Source organism: Ostrea edulis, chromosome 2 (assembly GCF_947568905.1).
Source record: "Ostrea edulis chromosome 2, xbOstEdul1.1, whole genome shotgun sequence".
NCBI lineage: Eukaryota > Metazoa > Mollusca > Bivalvia > Ostreida > Ostreidae > Ostrea > Ostrea edulis.
The window spans coordinates 27,031,254-27,048,415 of record NC_079165.1 but is presented as its reverse complement, the minus strand read 5'-3'; the positions used below and the strand labels follow the sequence as shown (position 1 = coordinate 27,048,415).

The following is a 17,162-nucleotide window of genomic DNA, read 5'->3' as shown; positions in this document are numbered from 1 at the left end:
ACCGACGTTGATCTATATAAATAATGTTACTGGGAATTTATTTTACTTCAATATAATAGATAGTTCAATAAAAGTAACTATAATATGACAGATTGTTCAATACAAGTGACTTTGATATAACAGATAGTTCAATATAAGTGACTTTGATATAACAGATAGTTCAATCTAAGTGACTTCAATACAAGTGGAGTAGACTGTACATAATACACTATAATGCTGTAACAGAATGTAAAATGTTGATCTTGTTCAACATAAATAATATATAATGTTGGCCCAATATCAAATTTGTATGACAGTACTAATAAAAAAACCAGTTCTCTAATATTCCAAGGTCAATTATGGTTATACGTAACATTTCTCTTTATATAATTTTTGAGACATTTCAGGTATAAATCACTTGCATCTCATCGTTTCGACAGAAAAACTTGGGGTATACTACCAGCTCTGTTTTAGAGATCATATAGTTTGAAAGTTTCTAGTTGTAGCAAGTAAATCTGAACCGTAAACTCTAGCTCACATATTATGGAAGGCTGCATGTATGATTTAACTAAATTACTGTAGCAAAGAAGGGGAGAGAAATATTTGGATCATTCAGGGATTGAACTCTGTTATGTGCTAACCAGGCCGATATATAAAGTATAGGCCTAGTAATATCACTACAATATTCAAAATGATAAAAATATTTTTTATGGTTAATCAAACGGGATATGAAGGTGGCAAACATTGCAGAAAAAATTTGAATAGCCAGCGACCGAAGAAAGACATTTTATCATTTATATTTTTCTGCATCTTTTAAACATATTAAATACTTTCAAGTACAAACCTGTGAGTTATCTAAACGCAATAGCTAAAAGTCGCCTGATCTGACTTGTTTCCATATTTGGTAATTATTTACAAATTTCACGATGGAAAAGGAAAATAGTGTAAGAGAGACAAACTCAAAACTCATTAAAATAAACCATGATATGATATAGATAAGCATTATTTATTTTTCTAAATTCAAATAAAAGGTAAAGAATACACCAAAAAACATATTTTCCAACAATTTCAATAATGCTGCGAAATAGGTCGCGGAGTTTGTGGATTGTGCATTTCCACATGCGGACAGGCAGCACAGAAAACCGGATCCAATTAGATTGAAACAGACTGTGTATTTATAGCAACAAATGACTAGCAATGGATTTCAATAAAAATGAAGCACAATACATTCAGTAAATGTAAATATATAGAATAAAAACCTATTTTGGAAATCCTACAAAAACTCTTCATATCAAGGAGATGAAAAATAGTTTAAGCAATAATGGCAGAAATGTCACATATGACCTTAAATGAAGTGAATTCTTAGTCAGGAAGCAACTGATCTTTTAGATTTTGATACATACATGTACTTGAATGTAATTACCAGTATATTTTGTAATGCCTATCTTATAATACCTTTAATCACATAATAAAATTAAATCTCATTCAACAGAATATTTCTTAAGCTACTCAACAGATAAATTCAGCATGGAGTACATGGGGTGTATAAAGAACCAAATATACACACTTTTAACAAAAAAAGAATACCACAACCAAGCAATACAATGCTTTACATACAACTTGGTAGAAATGCCCCAGTATCACATCATCATTTCATTTCCTCTGTGAATGGATTGTCTCCTCCTTTAAGGTCAATGTCTATATATTTATCTCCCTTGCCTTTCTGCAACAGCTGTAGTTTGATGGTGGGCGGGTCCACAGTGCATTTGTCAGTTTTTGTGAGATCTTCTGCATTGGTAGCTGACAGTCGAATCACGCAGCCCTTCTGTATCAGTTGTCTCTCGTGTGCCATTGCTAACTGAGTCACAACTCGCCTCTCAACCTGTAAGTCACAAGAAATGAAATCTTTTGCGATCTTAAAATTAACATCTATTCTTTATAGAAAATTTGACTTCTGTGCCTTCATTTGGGTTCCCTACTATTATTTTTGTTATTTAAATATTTTTTAATCTTGACATTTTTTTTATTAGAATATAATGTTATAAAGTTGATATTTCAAATTTTTCAAGTGAATCTGCGATTGCCGGAAATCAAAGTCAGTTTCTCCAGAAGTAAGACCGACTATTCCAGTGATGACATATCTATTTTGGTTATAGGGTTCCATAATATGGTCCCCCCCCCCCCTCCTAAAGTAGTGTTCCTTTTTCTGTGAAGTAGTTGTCTGATGTTTACTGTTTAAACAGTTCTGATGAGTACAGGTTTTAACAGGTATAATATATGTGTTTACTATTTTTTTTTGGACATATTATGTAATATCTATCAATAATTTAATTTTACTTGTTTCACGCAATTTGATTGGTTCATTTCACTTAATCAACATTCTTTAAATCGTATAAACAAAGTTGACCTTTAGTCCCACGATATGACGTTATAGGAATGAAGTCGCAATACATTTGGCCGTTCAGTTTCCAATTTGTTGCTACGGCGATATTGGTCCACGTTGTATAAAATTGATGTTTTCTTTAGAATTATCCATCAAATAATATCAAACGTGGTTTACTAAATTAAATTATGAGGAATGAAAGTAATTTTTAGTTGCTTTAAATACGATACAAAGTAAGTTTGGACAGTTTACACAATTTTATATAAACTGCTTTGCAGTTTATAATGATTAAACCGCCCCAACTTACTTTATATCATATAAAACAAAGAAAAATTACTTCCATTCATCTGATATCAGGTTTGCTTCTGTCGTGATATCAGGTTCGTTTCTGTCGTGATATCAGGTTCGTTTCTGTTGTGATATCAGGTTCATTTCTGTCGTAATATCAAGTTCGTTTCTGTCGTGATATCAGGTTCGTGTCGTGATATCAGGTTCGTTTCTGTCATGATATCAGGTTCGTGTCGTGATATCAGGTTCTTTTCTGTCATGATATCAGGTTCGTTTCTGTCATGATATCAGGTTCGTTTCTGTCATGATATCAGGTTCGTTTCTGTCGTGATATCAGGTTCATTTCTGTCATGATATCAGGTTCGTTTCTGTTGTGATATCAGGTTCGTTTCTGTCGTGATACCTCGTATTTGATTGAGCGTGCTCCATAGTGAACGTCATATCCGTCGGCCAGCACGTCTACCACATTGTGATCCCACACCAACTTGATGTCGTGTTTCTTTTCAGCCTGACATAAAAAAACAACTTTTCCTGACAACATCCATATATTCCAGTCTCTAGTATAGGAAATTTAACAATTTTGCAGACTGAGATTTTTTAAAGGCAGCAGTTGAATTATTGAAGGATTACACAAATATTGATCAATATCAACGAACATTTTAAAACAGTTTGATAATGAGGTTGTATGTTGAATTTTGTGAACTTTTCTTCCCAGATTTCTTTTTCATGATCTGAATGTATAAAGCTTATATTCAGAAGTCAATAACAAGTTGTACCGACCTGATCAGTCAATAACAAGTCGTACAGAGCTGATCAGTCAATAACAAGTCGTACAGACCTGATCAGTCAATATCAAGTCGTACAGACCTGATCAGTCAATATCCAGTTGTACAGACCTGATCAGTCAATAACGAGATGTACAGTCCTGATCAGTCAATAACGAGTCGTACAGAACTGATCAGTCAATAACGAGTCGTACAGAGCTGATCAGTCAATAACGGGTTGCACAGACCTGATCAGTCCAGTGTTGAAGCTCTTTCGTCACCAATTTACTTAATTCCGACCGTGAAAATGGCAAGAAATACACAAACTCATTGATTCTCCCCAAAAATTCATCACGCTTAAATGCCATCTACAAAACAGAAATTTGTCTAGATTTACAATTAATTTATCAGAACATATGTGTTACATTATAAACTACGTTCATTCATCTCCTTTCATCTCAGCTTTAGTATTCCGAAACTGTATATATTTTCGAAAGCCACAAGTCCACTTTCAGCCAATTGTTTGATCAAACCGCATTATGTTTCAGTTATTCATACCTTTAGGATTGGTCGAACTACATTATCTTTAAACTTTCTGGATATAGTGATTTTCTCTGCAGTTTCCAAATCCTCTGAAAAATAATTTATCACATTATAGTTTTCCTCATATCTTAGTTTAACTTAGATTAGTAATAACATTTCAATAATTGTGTTGTTATACACAGTTTGGTATTTTAAAAAAAGTTTTCTATCTATTCTAAGATTTTCTGAGGAGAAAATTACGTCGAAATAAAGTTATCTCAAAATGAGTTATATTCTAAACAGGAAACGAACCAATCTGGATTTATCCCTATATAATGCTATTTATTAATGTAAATAAAATTTGGGTGTTTCATCAAAACCTTGTAGATTTGTGAATCTGGCTTTTAAATCCGAATCTAAGTTTACTGTAAGAAAACATGAAAACCAATCTCTGCATGCTTTATCTAGCTTTCACTAGCCACATTCCAGATTAACTTCTAAATGCAAATCCTCACCAAGATTCTGAGCATGACATATTTAGTGAATGACTTATCTAGTGCATGACTTATCTAGTGTATGACTTATTTAGTGCTTATCTAGTGCATGATCTATCTAGCATTAACTGACAATTTTCCAATCATTCACTTGCCAATACACACTATCACATCATTACAATACACATCACATCATTACCGAATACACATCATATCATTACCAAGGTTCTGTACATCTTTGTGCTTATCATACTCGGATGCCTCCGCTCTCAGCTGTAACGCATGACTAGCAATGACCTCACTGGCAAGGTTAGAGGTCATGATGAAGATGGCATCTTTACATTCAATCGTTTTACCTTTACCATCTGTCAGACGACCCTAAAAATTAGATTGTAAATATTTTACAGTCATTTTTTTGTCATATTGATGTTCCAAATCAATTACGTACTTTACTGGCAATTTGTATTCTTTTAAAGACTACCTAAATAAAACTTATACTTTCACTTTTAGATTATTCCAATATGCTGTTCCTCACATATAGAACAAGGTGACTTTCACAGTAACTTAGAATCATATGAAGTCATCACACATTACTTCAGATACTACAACCAGATAGTCCTCTTAAGTCTATACTGTAGGTTCCTTATAACGCATTTTACGTGAGTACTTAATATGGCGAAATGACTCATATATATGTCAAATTACGTGAACATGAATTCGCACGTCATCTGTGAATCAAGAGTTCTCACATGAAAGGTGAAGATAACGAACAGTGATCAATCTCATAATTCCTATAAGTAATACATAATTGAGAGTTGGGCAAACATGGACCCCTGGGTATACCAGAGGTGGGATCAGGTGCCTAGGAGGAGTAAGCATCCCTTGTCAACTGGTCACACCCACCGTGAGCCCTATATCTTGACACATGTATTAAAACAACAGAACAAGAGGCCCATGGGCCACATCGCTCACCTGAGTCACCTTGGTCCATATCAGAAGATTTTCCATATCTATTTGCATGTAAAACCGTAGTCCCTATTATGGCCCCAAACCTACCCCTGGAGGCCATGGTTTTTGCAAACTTGAATCTACACTATGTCAGAAAGCTTTCATGTAAATATGAACTTCTTTGGCCCAATGGTTCTTGAGAAGAAGATTTTTAAAGATTTTCCCTATATATTTGTATGTAAAACTTTGATCCCCTATTGTGGCCCCATCCGACCCCCGGGGGCCATGATTTTAACTATTTAGAATTTGCATTATATAAGGAAGCTTTCATATAAATCTCAGCTTTTCTGGCTCTGTGGTTCTTGAGAAGAAGATTTTTAAAGATTTTCCCTATATATTTGTATGTAAAACTTTGATCCCCTATTGTGGCCCCATCCGACCCCCGGGGGCCATGATTTTAACAATTTAGAATCTGCATTATATAAGGAAGCTTTCATATAAATCTCAGCTTTTCTGGCTCAGTGGTTCTTGAGAAGAAGATTTTTAAAGATTTTCCCTATATATATGTATGTAAAACTTTGACCCCCTATTGTGGCCCCATCCGACCCCCGGGGGCCATGATTTTAACAATTTAGAATCTGCACTACCTAATAAAGCTTATCTGTAAATTTCATCTTTTCTGGCCCAGTGGTTCTTGAGAAGAAGATTTTTTAATGACCCTACCCTATTTTTACCTTTTCTTGATTATCTCCCCTTGGAAGGTGGCCTGGCCCTTTATTTTAACAATTTAGAATTCCCTTTACCTAAGGATGTTTTGTGCCAACTTTGGTTGAAATTGGCCCAGTGGTTGTTGAGAAGAAGTTGAAAATGTGAAAAGTTTACAGACGGACGGACGGACGCCGGAATACGGGTGATCAGAAAAGCTCACTTGAGCTAAAAATGAGAGTATTTTTATTTCGCAAGTGATGGCTCTCACAAAACTATGCAATGAAAAATTCCTCGCATATATTTCGGAATCTACAGTAATTCACTTAGAACTACGTAAAAAATACAATCCTCAAACACTAGTTCTGCTGGGTTTTCTAAAATTCAATCTTTACTCAGAACCTTGTACACTTGTGATTTGTGTCTTTACAATTGTTGGTATACTGAAGAATAAAACTACTTAACAGATCGGAGAAATTAGTCGGGCATTAATGCAACACAATTTTAAGAGTAATACACTTCATAGAATTTTGCACATCGAAGAAATTAGTAGGTTGTTTATGCAACACAATACGGGATATCGGAAAATTTTGGAACTCTTCAGAAAAAGAAGTTATGAAAATTATGTGTCACTAGGGTAACTCTTGTATACAAATTAGTGATGGCTAAAGATGACTCATTTCTAATACAAAAATATCTGCCTGGTTTGAAGATTATTTTTCAGAATGTTCCAAGTGAATGCCCTAGTACAAAACTTGAGTTATTGGATTAAATTTCTGATGTATGAAATGATATAAAGAATCACAATTTATGAATTGATCTCCAGACTCCAGACATGTACATGTAGCCCCCCTTGACATCACATCAAATTATCACATACAACATTTGTTATTAGTACATGCAAAGATCGATTTATTAGCTGGTTACTAGATATAGTAGCAGTGAATGGTAGTTGAAATGCAAGGTTGAATCTATGAATTGAAATCATATCTGTACTGAAAGAAACTACCCCCCCCCCTCCCCCCCTCTTCCTTTACGATTTAGGGGTTTGGGCAGAACTGCTTTTCTTGTTAATAAGATTTTTCATGTAAATATTACTGAATGGCACCTTTTTTCTCCTCCGTTTGTTCCCTACTGATCAACTTTCAAAAACGACGCGAAAATGTGCCTGAACTCACTATTTCAGACAGTAAATAAGCAACATGTGCATGATTACTCAAACGTTGCCCAAGGTAACGCAGAAAACGTGATCTCTTGGACATGCTAAATATTAAAACTGGGACGGAATCAGAGATAAAATAATGGTTCCAATATTCCATATTTTAAGAGTAATACATTTTCAATCAACAGATTATTGTCTCATTCAACATCTGTAACATGATTAGTTTGTACATCGCTAACTCCACATTTTAAAATCACCTCATCATAATCACCCAATCAAACAGCTGTAACATGATGATTAGTTTGTCCAAAACTAACTCCACATTCTATAATCACCTCGTCAAACAGCTGTAACATGATGGTCAGAACATCTGGGTGAGCCTTTTCCACTTCATCAAAGAGAACCACTGCCTGAGGGCATTCCGTCAATTTCTTCGTCAATTGTCCCCCTTCCTCATGGCCGACATATCCCGGAGGGGAACCAATAAATTTTGCCACCTGTAGAAATGTAGGCCATCAGTTGGAAATAAAGTTCTCACCAAAAATTCAGTTGATTAATCACAGTAGTTAATAGGCTTGCATTTCAAAATATTTTAAAATCAATGTTTCAAAGCATTATAAGGCAAACATTGAACTTTCTTTTCCGTAATTGAAATTCCACAGAAATTTAAAGATACATCTCATTTACTTAGGGGTTTAAAAAATATGAGAACATGCAATGACAGAACTTTATTTACCTCGTGCTTTTCTTGGTACTCAGACATATCGATCCTTATAAATCCCTGAAAAATTCAATGTGATGATCCACGTAATTCAAAGGTAAGTTACATAATTGTCAAATACAGTCGAATTTCAATAAGTTGAAGTTGGAGGGATTTAGAAAAAGTTTTGAGATATCTGAAGACTTGAGATCTTCAACATCACATTAATTTGACCTATATGTTTGTCTCCAATATAAACAATTGCACAGTCTATATTATCATAATGTTACAGTGCATGTGTAGATGTAGTTTCTTTATTAGAATGATGTAAGTATGTACTTCAGATACTGCAATGTGCAATCACAACCTTTTAACAATTGGGACTAGATGGAAAGCATCAATTTTTGAATTTTAAGTCATTCTGATACCAATTGATTGATCCGTTTTAACAGAGCCTCCCTGCTGTAAAATATGACCACTCCAACTGGCACACAGACACCAACGACCAAACTGTCAGTCAATTTAGTGTGTCATCAACATCCAAGGAAGGTCAAATGGGGTTCATTAACAAAACACCATATTGTTTATCTAACAAAATCAATGATCAGCGAAACAACAATGTGTGAATTTCAACAATTTTGAGATCCATGGAGTAGATTTGGTGTGGAAATTGACACCACCTGGTATACATTAAAACATGGTTACAGCGAACATGTTTATAATGAATTCATGATAGCAGTAAAACATGGTTATAGTAAACATGTTTATAATAAATTCATGATAGCAGTAAAACATGGTTATAGTAAACATGTTTATAATGAATTCATGATAGCAGTAAAACATGGTTATAATAAACATGTTTATAATGAATTCACGATAGCAGTAAAACATGGTTATAATAAACATGTTTATAATGAATTCACGATAGCAGTAAAACATGGTTATAATAAACATGTTTATGATGAATTCACACTTACAGTAAAACACAATTACAGCAAACATGTTTATAATGAGTTCACGCTTACAGCGAAGTGAAGCCTGTTAGGAATTTATTGGATTTGGATATAACAAATTATGTTTATTGGATCAAAACTGGTCATTCTGGTATAAGCATATTCTACTGTTCTAAACTTTGACATATCTTAGGTAAATGTCATGCTTGAGACTAAAAAACTGGAGTACAGGTGACTCTCGATGGCTCGAACTTTGATCTCTCGAAGTGAAATCATGGTCCCGATTTTTTACTCTATATAACAAAGCAAATTTACTATCGATCTCTCGAATGTTCGATCTCTCGAAGTTCTCGATCTCTCAAAGTGAAGTTGGGTCCCGTAAAACACATTTCATTGTTTTCACTCTCAATCTCTCGAAGTTCTGGTAGCGTATACACCGTTACAAAAGCGTGTAATAATTTCCGCTTGGGCCTTACCTGGATTTTGTTGAATGCCAGAGGTGTAATTAGGTGTTTACATAGTTGAAACATCCCTGTTGCTTCTTTGTGGAGGTGCCACACTTGAGTGTATAATTGGCTAATTGGTCAGTTTACACCTTGCACTGGGGTTTTTAGTTGTGATGATTAAAATTATATATAATCCCACTGTGATTGAAATCTAGAATTTGTTTTGACGTGACAACGAAAGAGGAAGTTTTATACATAATTTAGAGATGTACAGACTGTTAAATTTCTAGAGTTTGTTCTTTGTGTAAAGTTACTCTAAAACATCGTTTTACTCATCCGTTAGAATTTTTGTTTTGGGTAAAGCGACATAATATTGTGCTCTGTTTAGTTTGCGATAGTAAAGCGTCATCTGAACTTGGTTTTGCATGCCTATCTAAGAATGATTAAAGAACAAATATATACATAAACTTTGAAATGTTTTTATTAATGCAAAATAAGGTTTTTTATTTTGATATCAAAGTACCTGACGAATATGAAGGAAAACATGTCAAAACGATATCATATGATCTTGTTGGTATACATTTCCGGTTACTGTAAAATCTGAACCATACCGGTGGACCTTCAATTTCCGAATTTCGATCTCTCGATTTCTCGAAGTTTTATCAAGGTCCCTTGAACTTTGAGTTATTGAGAGTCACCTGTATTTCAGATTACTGTGTTCAAGATGGTTTTTTACAAAAATCATTCATAAAGTCATCACATCTGGTACCAGCAGCTTACTTACAATTTGAAAATATTCCAGCTGTGGGACACATCTGTGTTTGAGATACCGAAAGTTACCTGTTTCTTTTAATAGCATTGCTTTGTGCCCCAGTTTCATGCACTGATGAATTCATAATTGTAGATATAAAACACTGATGAAACATAACATACTTTTTTGAGGTCTTTATGAAGATATTTGGCAACTTGTTTAGCTAATTCTGTTTTACCTGGAAAAATACAAATTGGTATAGAGGGTAAGCTAAATAAACCTGTTAAATCAGAGATTGTACAAAAACCACAAACATGTCGAGCATTGTAAGAACTTGATATCAAATGACTGAAATTGATAAATAACAACGATCTGATACTTACCAATTCCGGAGGATCCCAGAAAAAGAAAGACGAGGGGATGGTCCTCATCATACCAGCCATTTTCCTTGCGCCGTATTGCTGTAATATACAGACGCTGTAACAGACACTGATATACAGACGCAGGGACAGACACTGATATACAGATGCTGATATACAGACACTGATATACAGATACTGATATACAGACACTGATATACAGACGCTGTAACAGACACTGATATACAGACACTGGGACAGACACTGATATACAGACACTGATAAACAGACGCTGTAACAGACACTGATATACAGACACTGATATACACACACTGATATACAGACACTGGGACAGACACTGATATACAGACACTGATATACAGACACTGATATACAGACACTGATATACAGACGCTGTAACAGACACTGATATACAGACACTGGGACAGACACTGATATACAGACACTGTAACAGACACTGATATACAGACACTGATATACAGACACTGATATACAGACACTGGGACAGACACTGATATACAGACACTGGGACAGACACTGATATACACACACTGATATACAGACACTGATATAGAGACACTGGGACAGACACTGATATACAGACACTGATATACAGACACTGATATACAGACACTAATATACAGACACTGACATACAGACACTGATATACAGACGCTGGGACAGACACTGATATACAGACACTGGGACAGACACTAATATACAGACACTGATATACAAACACTGTAACAGACACTGATATACAGACACTGGGACAGACACTGATATACAGACACTGTAACAGACACTGATATACAGACACTGATATACAGACGCTGTAACAGACACTGATATACAGACACTGATAAACAGACACTGATATACAGACACTGATATACAGACACTGATATACAGACATTGTAACAGACACTGATATACAGACACTGATATACAGACACTGATATACAGACACTGTAACAGACACTGATATACAGACACTGATATAGAGATGCTGATACAGACGCTGGGACAGACAAAGATAAAAACACAGGAACAGACACTGAAACTGACATCAAAACAGACACTAGACACTTCTACAGACACCAGGACAGACACAGATAACAGCCATATTGATGGCTACATCTACTCCCGTCTTGTATTTGATACCTACCAGCAGCCACTATATTGATGGCTCCGTCCTGTCCTATAATGTGTTCTCTCAGCCTCTGCTCCAGTGGGAATTTTCTCCTCTCATCTGCTGCTCTTTTCTCTTTCAGCTCTAAAAACTACACAGGACTGACATTCAGAGGTTGTTGTCTAAATATTGGGAAATATGCCTGTCTTTAGTTCTTCCTCTGTGAAGTGGACCAACTCCATGAGGCACGTATCTGCACAAAGACTGAGGTGGGCACATTCCCCAATCTTCAATCAATAACAACCACCTTTTCATTCATCATCCCCTGTGGTTCTTGAGAAGAGGATTTGTCCTATATTAAACTCATACTTCTCCCCTGACCCCTGGGATTATGGTTTGAACAATCTTTATCAGGGTGCTTTCTAGCAAATTTGGCTTTCCTGATTCAGAGGTCTTGAGATGAAGATTTTTATAAATTATGTACACCCAGCCAATTTTCATTATTTTCATATCATCTTTTGCTTGAAGGGGATATAACCCTTCATTTGAACAAACTTATTTCCCTCCACCTAGTAATAATTAGTGCCAACTTGAGTTAAAATTCATATCAAATTAAGATACGGAATCAACGTCAAATTATGAACTATTATGACTACGACCATCACAACAGCAACACTAGACAGATAGTTGACAAATTTTGACAACACAGAAAAGCTCACTTGAGCCTATCGCTGTGAATTCATAAAACTCCTATACATTCTCTCAACAAATGACTATACCTTGGTTTCTGCTTTAGATAACAGGGCTTTTAGTGATTGGTTTTTGGTGTAGTCTATCGGTTTGTGGCCATTCACATTTTCAAGCGTGGGATCTGCTCCTGTAAACAAAGTACACACAGCTGGTTGTTATGACAACACTGCACCCTTATGTAGGTTTTACTGTTTTTCATTGGCAAAAAAGTTTGCAATCTTTTACCTGCATCTAGCAACAATTTGACGATGGTGAAATCCTCCATGAGGACGGCATAATGTAAAGGTGTGCAGTCCTTGAAATTGGCCCTCTGACTCAATCTCTCGTTAAACTCCTCCTCTCTAACCATCATCACTATTGACAGAAATAAAACATTTTCATGAGCAAGACGACCATGATTAACCTATAATAGTATCACACAATGAAAAACTCCTCAAATTTTTTAATGTTGATTATGCAATGAATGAGAGCATCTTTAAAACTCTATTTAAAGTGATATTCATTTCTTCTACTTTTCCTCTGTAAAACAATGGCCTGCATAAATTCTTTAACTTTCTTATCAATGACCTATGATCTAAATCATGGTCAAATGACCTTGGTTTGGAACCTAGTCTGGCTAGTTCTAAGTTATCTTTGACATGAGCCATTTAACCATAACCCAAGACTAATCAAAAGCAATCTTTGTGCCCAGTGTGAACTGCTATCTCTCCATTACAAAGTTCTGTCCAAGATAAATGTTTTTTAACATTTTATTTTACAAGAGACCTTGACCGTGGCTAAATAGTGTGAACTGCTATCTCTCCATTACAAAGTTCTGTCCAAGATAAATGTTTTTTAACATTTTATTTTACAAGAGACCTTGACCGTGGCTAAATGACCTGTGACCTGGTTTCACAAGCTCAGAACATATTGTGTTGTCATAAAAGATTTTTTGGTGTCAATCATTATTTTCTATACCACAAAATCACTAAAATCAAACCATAATTTCCCCCCCCCCCCCCCCCCTGGTTTTACATCAGAACTGTATCCAAATTAAGATTGATTGATGTTTTCCGCCACACTCAACAATTTTTCAGTTATCTGGTGGCGTCCAGTTTTTATTGGTGGAAGAGAGAACCCAGATACAATGTACCTGGGAAGAGACCATCGACCTTCCGAAAGACGACTTGCTATCACAGATAAGGTTTTACCGTGTGATAGAGACAACAAGAGGTACTGTGAGCAATGCTCACTAAGAATACCCCCCGCTTATCCCAATCTCCCAAAGGGTGTTGGTAATAGGTATAAACTACCTCTTTTCTGAGTGTAAAAAACAAATGGCATGACAAACCGAACCATATTGCTACTTCGATGTCCAGTGCACATGACCTTTGACCTTTTGACTCCAAAATCGATAGGGAACATCTTCATCCCATGGGTAGTCCATATGTATGATATGGTGACTGTAGGTGGAAAGGATAACGCTTTAGAGCCCGGAAACCATATTGCTACTTCGATGTCCAGTGCGCATGACCTTTGACCTTTTGACCCCAAAATCGATAGGGAACATCTTCATCCCATGGGTAGTCCATATGTATGATATGGTGACTGTAGGTGGAAAGGATAACGCTTTAGAGCCCGGAAACCATATTGCTACTTCGATGTCCAGTGCGCTTGACCTTTGACCTTTTGACCCCAAAATCGATAGGGAACATCTTCATCCCATGGGTAGTCCATATGTATGATATGGTGACTGTAGGTGGAAAGGATAATGCTTTAGAGTCCGGAAACCATATTGCTACTTCGATGTCCAGTGCGCTTGACCTTTGACCCCAAAATCGATAGGGAACATCTTCATCCCATGGATAGTCCATATATATGATATGGTGACAGTAGGTGGAAAGGATAATGCTTTAGAGCCCGGAAACCATTGCGTCTACAGACGGACGGACGGACAACCCAATTCCAGTATACCCCCCCCACAACTTGTTGCGGGGGGTATAAAAATCCATTGTTACAGTATTATATAACATGTATGATACTATTATCCAAACTTATATCAGAAAAAAACCAGTGCTAAAGCTCCAATGTTATCTAACTATCAGATGAAAATGTTATTACCACTCATTGGATCAAATCTATGTTCTCTGGCGAGTAAATAGTAGGTGGAATATTCATCTCTGAGGTTTGGATCAGCTCCGAATTTCAATAGCAGCTCCACGAGTCTAGGAATTAAAAAAATCTCAAGTTGTTTCTCTTGTATTGGATATTGACACATCATGCATTATTTACCTAGCATTAGGCATAAGCTTCAGTAATATATTACATTAATTTATTTCATTAAGGAGGAATACCACACCAGAGAAATCTGAAATGGATGGAAAGTGAAGAATACGTACAATGATATTTTGAAATATTCAAAGTTACTTCATTCACAGAAAAAAACCCAGTTTTACTAGAAGTAATCTGAAAAAATATTAAAATACATGCTAGACTCAAACACATGTACTCCAGATCAGCAGCCGACACGAAAAGCTACTGAGCTACCCAGCTAATCAATTATATTTAAAAGGAATATACATGTATTGCTGATATTCATATTTCTCAAGTTTCAAAAGGAAGTCAGCCATTATGACGATGTATTATTCCTCCTTAAATAGATACAAGATTTTGCAATTCTAAGAAAAAGCTCAATTTCTCGATCCCCTCTAATTGTCACTGTTGATTGTTCTGTTTGTTGCTTTTTAATTTATTGGTTAGTATACTCTCTGAAGTCTGACATTAGACATCTTACTCATGCAGCTGCTTTAAATAAAATCAGAGTCTATCACCTGGAGTCACGATTTATCGCAGCCACATGCAGGGCTGTCCATCCCAACTGGTGTCGAGAGTTCACATCTACTCCGCGTTTTAGAAGTCTGGAAAAAAAATTCAATTGAAATTTGTTGTGTAGGTTCTAACTGCAATTCTTTTCACCTGTAGCAACCTGTGATTTTTCGTGTTTGCTTTTTTTATGTTACCTTTCCACTTCTGCATAGTCTTTCTTCCTTGCACTAGAGAGCAGCTGAGCAGCATCTGAAAAACATTTGGTAAATGACTAATCATAAATAAAGCCTCCTTGATAGTGGTCAGTATCATGGAGTGGGTGGGAGTATCAGTGCATGTGAGAACTCCGATTAATATTCGTGTTATCGGTGGTCTCACAGCAAGGAGATATCAAAATGACATTCTTAGACCAGTTCTTGTTCCGAATATCACAGCTAACAGAGGCATGATTCTGACACAGGATAATGCTCCAGGTCATAGGACAAGAACAACTTAACAGATTCCTGCAGGAAACAACATCCACGTTAGAGCCTGGCCTGCAAAATCCCCTGATCTCAATACCATTGTACACATTTGGGATAAATAAATAATTAAAATATTTATTCGGTATATACATACATACATAAATACCAAGGATAACCCATGAAAGCTCGAAAGCTTATTTCCAATGGGGCCTTTGATGCACTGATGTTTGCACTAGGGGTACGTCATTTATGTGGGAGGAAACCGGAATATCCGGAGGAAACCCATGTGTCTGAGCGGGCGACCGCCATACCCTCTCACATACAACCACTGCCGATCACGGGGATCGAACTTGGGTCGCATCGGTGAGAAGTGAGAGCGCTACCTCTGCGCTACCCGGACATCCTAGTCAAAAGATTTAGTCAAAAGAAATATCAAAGCCCTCCCTCCGCAGTCCTCCACTCACCTTTAACGAATTAGAAAGATGTACAACAGGTGTGGCAGCAGATACATCAGCCTACTATACAGGGATACATTTTATCCATTCATACACCGCAGTAATTGTGGTGGTTTTTTTCATTTTGTGGGTATGTCATGTCTAGGGAAGTTTGCTTAGAGGTCTTATGAGAAACTTAATGGAGATTTACGCAACAACAAATAGACACAATAAATCAACAACAAATCCCACTTCTGACACCATGTAACGTTTTATTGCTTTATTGCCCAGCACAACATACCATATAGAACATCAAACCCGATCTTAGTACATGCAAGTTAACACAATATCGTCACAACATTATCACTGACTATGAATAATAGCTTTATACATATGGTTTGTTTCAATCTAATTAAAATCAGATCTTCTCTAACCGTGTAACGGTTAGAGAAGACCTGATTTTAATTAGATTGGGTTCGTTTTTAATCCTTTAATTTATTCAAGAAATTACTGAGTGAACACTTAGAACTTTGGTTCAGTGTATACGGTATCGATATTTATATCATGACAAATCCCTCTGCTGATCATCAAAATCAAATTTATTTTGTGATTCAAAGTAAGCAAGTTGGATGATGTAACAAAGCCGGTAAATGACACCATTTTCAGCTGTAGTTCACAAAAACATTTTTTTTCCCCACTATATAGAGAGTATTTCTTCAATTCTGTGAATCCTACTTACTGTTATTTGGTCCGCTGTAGCAGAGAGCAACGGCGCAAAGAAGGGTACCTGTACCGAGCACGCGCACGTGTTGTCCTCTGAACTTGGTTGTGAAATGCCGAAGCACTGATGAAATGTGAAAAATTACAAGTTTTAAATTGTACTTCGATATAAATTTACTCTTTGGTATTTGACCAACGCTAAACGCATGTTTATATCGATATACACGAAAGAAAGCGTTACGAAAAAACTGTCTGCTGATCCTAGAAGCCATTTTAAACATAAATGGGTAAACTTTCATTTCGTTCAGTTTTACGACATTGAGTACAGGTCGTCATAACCAATCACCAAACAATAGATAATAAATACGTGAATAAAAAACTA

General features: G+C 36.0%; 1 protein-coding gene across 1 annotated transcript; it reads right to left on the bottom strand.

Moving 5' to 3' along the window:
- Positions 1 to 967: 967 nt before the first annotated feature.
- LOC125679841 (caseinolytic peptidase B protein homolog) lies at positions 968 to 17,079 on the bottom strand. Its single transcript, XM_048919298.2, has 16 exons — positions 16,800 to 17,079; positions 15,357 to 15,411; positions 15,168 to 15,254; positions 14,458 to 14,561; positions 12,583 to 12,711; positions 12,387 to 12,484; positions 11,644 to 11,758; positions 10,479 to 10,556; positions 10,278 to 10,333; positions 7,982 to 8,026; positions 7,581 to 7,742; positions 4,652 to 4,808; positions 3,973 to 4,046; positions 3,663 to 3,782; positions 3,054 to 3,158; positions 968 to 1,861 (listed from the first exon to the last, which is right to left on the bottom strand). The coding sequence occupies exons 1-16, from the start codon at positions 17,077 to 17,079 to the stop codon at positions 1,628 to 1,630; spliced, it is 1,899 nt and encodes a 632-aa protein (XP_048775255.2). The 3' UTR covers positions 968 to 1,627.
- Positions 17,080 to 17,162: the final 83 nt, after the last annotated feature.